General features: G+C 34.1%; 1 protein-coding gene across 2 annotated transcripts; it reads left to right on the forward strand.

Moving 5' to 3' along the window:
- Window positions 1-3,180: 3,180 nt before the first annotated feature.
- LOC134652008 (transcriptional repressor CTCF-like) lies at window positions 3,181-4,799 on the forward strand. Of its 2 annotated transcripts, none has more exons than XM_063507162.1 (4): window positions 3,181-3,348; window positions 3,449-3,530; window positions 3,812-3,907; window positions 4,612-4,799. In XM_063507162.1, the coding sequence occupies exons 1-4, from the start codon at window positions 3,215-3,217 to the stop codon at window positions 4,762-4,764; spliced, it is 465 nt and encodes a 154-aa protein (XP_063363232.1). In that variant the 5' UTR covers window positions 3,181-3,214; the 3' UTR covers window positions 4,765-4,799. The 2 variants fall into 2 exon arrangements, with proteins under 2 accessions (XP_063363232.1, XP_063363233.1); XM_063507163.1 differs by having other exon boundaries at window positions 3,818-3,907.
- Window positions 4,800-4,822: the final 23 nt, after the last annotated feature.

Below are 4,822 nucleotides of genomic sequence, written 5' to 3' on the forward strand. Positions count from 1 at the left end.
AATTACATTATGTTATGTTATAGAAGAAATTGTTTATGTAGTTGTTTCAGATATTTTAGTTTATGATTAATCGCAATAAAATGTTTGCGCGCAAAATTTACAAAAACGATATTGTGTTCCTCTCTTCTTAGTTCTTTTTATTTGACGTGATGTGCGGAAATCCCGGTTATGTATAAAAACTTAAGGATGCATACAAGATTGAATGAATTAAATTGCTATTTATAATAAACAAATTGTCATAATAAGTGGGTACAATGAAATAGTATATTACATACCTAGGGCAGTAAAAGTAAGACATGTTTCCTCGGCTGACAATAACATGTGATCAGAGGCTTCCTTATTAACTGACCGAGATCTGTCTACTACTTTTCTGTTCGATGGAACCGAAAGTTGACGCTTTCTGGCCGGTGGGCAGGAAATATAAGTTTCAAATTACGACCAAAGTCCACTGACCACAAAGACCACTGCATATAAAAATATATGCAGGGGTGCTAAGCTAACAGTTTTGCTAATTGTACTAACAGCAACACTTTCAGCCGACCATCGGTGGACCAAAAGTATTTGCAAAGAGTTGACGAATTGTAAGTGTTCTCACGTTATTGGAATTACGAATATAAAATATCTCTAATTCTATTAAACCGAAACTTCTTACGTTTACTTTTAAATATTAGCAGTTTATTGAAATACAGTGATTTCAATTATTCTAAATTAATTCTAAAACTCTTCTACTTAGGCGCCTGTGCTTAGAGCATAGCAACAGTTGCGAAACTTATATTCCGCACATTTTGGCTAAGCCCTCTTTAATTTTGACTATCTCGTCAACGAAATAATACGTCTTGGACGACAAATACGAATTGGACGAAAAATTGGATAATTATTGAATAGGCACCTAGTGGCATTCCTTTGTTCGATTGCTATTATTATTATATTATCGTTAAATTTTCTAAATTTCATTTCACTATGTGACACTATGTGTATTAAGTACCTTCTTGATAGTGCAATGTCGAGTAAAGTTCACAGACGAAAGGTAAACACTGTAATGGTTGTTAAATTAAAAGAATGATTTCTAATTCCACCTTAAAGCCAGTGGCGCCTCAAATGTGACAATTGACAAGTGAATGTCGAGCACAAGACACGAAGGACTTCAATCGTCGTCTTGTCTGAAGGCCTACCGCGAACCACGTTAGACGCGTTGTCTCTCTGTCGCACTTGTAAATTCGTACGTAAGTGTGACGGAGGCATCACGTCGAACGTGGTTCGCGGTAGGCCCTCTGAGTAGTGCACGGACGGCGTATGTCTAAGATTATCATTGTAGTAACTCTAATGTATTGTCTTACTTTTATAATTTATATAAATAAAGTGCCTTTCTTAAAATATCATTCTTTAAACACTGTAGTTAGATTAAGGTATGAATTACACCTAGGTGAAGTGCGCATTCAGGGTTTCCCCCATACTAAGTAAGAGTGTAAGCCAGTATACATTATCCAAAGTGAGCCAGGAAAAGGCACCAAAATATAGTTCTGTTGCCAAGTTATTTATACCTAATTTATTATACAAATCACATCAATTGTTTCTATTTCAATTTTCACATTGTTTCATCTTTATGTTACATATGAATCGGTGCCCTGTTTTTGAATAATAGCCTTAATAATTATATGTAATTAATTTGGATATATGCTATTTAACTATCTGTCAGTTTTTGTATAATACCTATTCAATCTAAACATTTATGTTTACCTACTTGATCACTTACTGTTATATTTAGTTCGTTTAAATGATTGAATAAATCGTATTTTACTGTCGCACCGTGAAGTCTCATTTTAACTACACTATACCTACTTTACGAGTAAACGAATTTAAAATATAAATACAGAAAAACTAAAACTTATCCAAATTTCGGATAAGTGTTTACTGTGTACACACCACAGTTACTATAATAATAGTGTACATTATGATACAAGTGTGCTACGTTGGTCATTACACTCATTACACACGAGGGGATATGAATTGATATGATATGATGTAATCTCAAGCGAGATTTTGCGTTTAACACATTCAGTGCCGAAAACCCGACTATCGGGTATTTTATGAATTCGTTCCCGGGGCGGAGGACCCGATAGTCGGGATAGTGGTACTACATCTTTATAAGACGAAATGTTTGTGGCCTGGCGCGGATGTCTTGTTTGGCTGGGTGGCAATGAATGTGTTAAAGGTTAAATATCGTAAGAAGATGACATCTGTCACCGTACCCAAGCTGTTTGAAAAATACAATGGTAGGTAAATTGACGATCCCTTTTGCAGCGTCACCGACCTACCTACGCATACAATACAAACTAACTTCATGGATCTTATAATGTTACTTGCGTGCGCGACTGGTATGTTACATTGGGTTCTTTTTCCTTATTGAAAATGCCACTCCTATCCCGCCCTATGGCTATTAAACAATTGCACATGGTACGGGCTACCTGCTCAAACAAAATGCTCAAGCTAAATACAATGCATCAGCCGACAGGCGAGAGTTACAAGCGCAAAGCAGTTTGCGAGTCCAGTGACTTGAGCTGTATTAATACGAATTACCAGCTGGCGTAAAAAGAGTTAGAGAAGATGTAAGTAGGTCAATGCCAATGAAAAGAGCATGTGCATGCTACTTGCGCAAGTCACACGCTAGGCACTGGTATTTATGTAGAAATTTTACTTCCCTCAAAAATTACATTTTTTTGTTTATTTCTCACTGCACCCACCTTGACGCTTTTCTGTATTGCCCTTTGGTTGACTGGTGGGGAATGCCTATCGCTATAAGCAAAAAAGTTTGAAATATATAAATATACAAGAACTTGCGAGCAACTGTTGCATGTAATTTCAGCATGCATGCATGCATTTCAACTTGAGCGGGTTACATACGCGATGTGCAAGAGTAAAGATAGGTGCGTTTGTTTAGCGCTTTTACGTTGGTAGCACCGGTCAACTGTCATTTGTCAATCCGGTATATTTACCTTTTTATAACCTGTTCTCAAATAATATTTATTTTGGTTTTCGCCTTTCGTCGTTAATTTATTGAGCTAATTGATATTTTTTTAACTCGTGTAAACTTCTCGCCAACCGTACACGTACACCGGGTATCTAGAGCATTTGTTATTAAACTAGTGTGTCAATGAGTAGAAGCAGTGTTTCAGTAAATAACTTTTTACATCGATTTTAAACTGTTTTAAACCAAATGCAAGAAGTAGAAGTCTTCGTTTGTAGTTTTTGCAAAGACACGTTCGATTGTAAAGATGATATTGCATGCCATATACTAAATGCTCACAATAGTAATAAAACTGTAAAAAGGCTTCGAGAGCATTTAACAAAGTAAGTAATTAAGATTGTGTCACATATTATTATACGTATTTTAGTGTCACGTCCTAGTTATGAAATTGCTAAATATGTTATCCATTTGACTTTGTTCCAGACTAAACACCAAGTCGTCCAAGCTAAAACCTAGTAAACCATGTCAAAAACAAGCGAAACCAGGGTCTAGTCAACCACCTAAGGTTTGATGTTTAACTTTGAAATTTAATAGTTGATAATTCTACCAAAATTCTTTAGTTTAATTCTATTATTTGCTTTAGAAGAAGATTTGCATAAATATTCACAACTTGTTTTACATTTAGAAGTCTCTTTAGTTCCAGTAAATAAAACAGATATTGAGATATGTTCTGCTACAAGTCCTGTATTTCTCAATCAGTATCATGAAAATCTAGCTGTTTCCTGTTAGTTACTGATATTAATATATTGTATGCTGTAGTTACCTAACCCATATTTTTGTTTTAAGGTGAAGAACCTTGAAAAAGAATTTTACTGTGATATTTGCGATTATAAAACTGTTCACCGGTCTACATACAAGAGACATTTGCTAAAACATGAAAAAGTAAGTATGATTTTTTAATTTTTACTATCCAAAACTTGACACACAAACATTCCCTGTATTTAATTATTACCTTTAGCCGCACAGGAATCTAAGCTTGCTAAGACAAATGCAATTATGATTTGTCAAAGTAAAGAATTAAAATGCAAAGGAATGGGAGGTCTTTTTATAGGCCTCTAAGTAGCTAGAGAGGTTAAACCTTTAGTCAGACAATAGTCATTCATTTCAATGACAGTTTTTAGTGGATTGGAATGTTTGCGAAACTATTTTAACCCTTAAATGCATAATGATGCAGATCTACATCGTATATTTTGATGGCCCCTGGCTCAATAAGTATGCAGGTATCCAAAATAACATTCATTACTTTTTAAGTTTTCAAAATAATTATATTTTTTAATTACTATGTTTTTTTTCTTTGCCCATCTATTTCAATTTATTAGGAAATTATACAAAAAAATCATGCATTTAAGGGTTAAAGTGATATGGAAACTATTGGCATGGTGAATGAAAGTGGTTTATTATTTTGTACACAAACACAAGACACTACATTGCTGAAATGGTGCTTTAAATACTTCTAGCTTACCTAATTATTACAACTAAGGAATAAATCAAATTACTTTATTTTTTAGAGAGTAGGGGTATTTATAATAAATTGTACCATGTTAGAAAAAGAAATGAGACAAGTTCAACTATTTAAATTGTTACAGGATGGAAGACAACACAAATGCACATATTGTTCCTACTCAGCAGTACAGCCACATAATCTTAAAGTTCATCTGAAAACTGTACATCCATTTGGTGCTGTGGAGCCTGTTATTATTGATCAAAGTAAAGTTGATACTTCATGGATATACTCATAAAGGCAACATCTTTTAAATAAAACCAACAAGCAATAGATATTATTAACATTTTATTTCA

This window comes from Cydia amplana, chromosome 11 (assembly GCF_948474715.1).
Source record: "Cydia amplana chromosome 11, ilCydAmpl1.1, whole genome shotgun sequence".
Lineage (NCBI taxonomy): Eukaryota > Metazoa > Arthropoda > Insecta > Lepidoptera > Tortricidae > Cydia > Cydia amplana.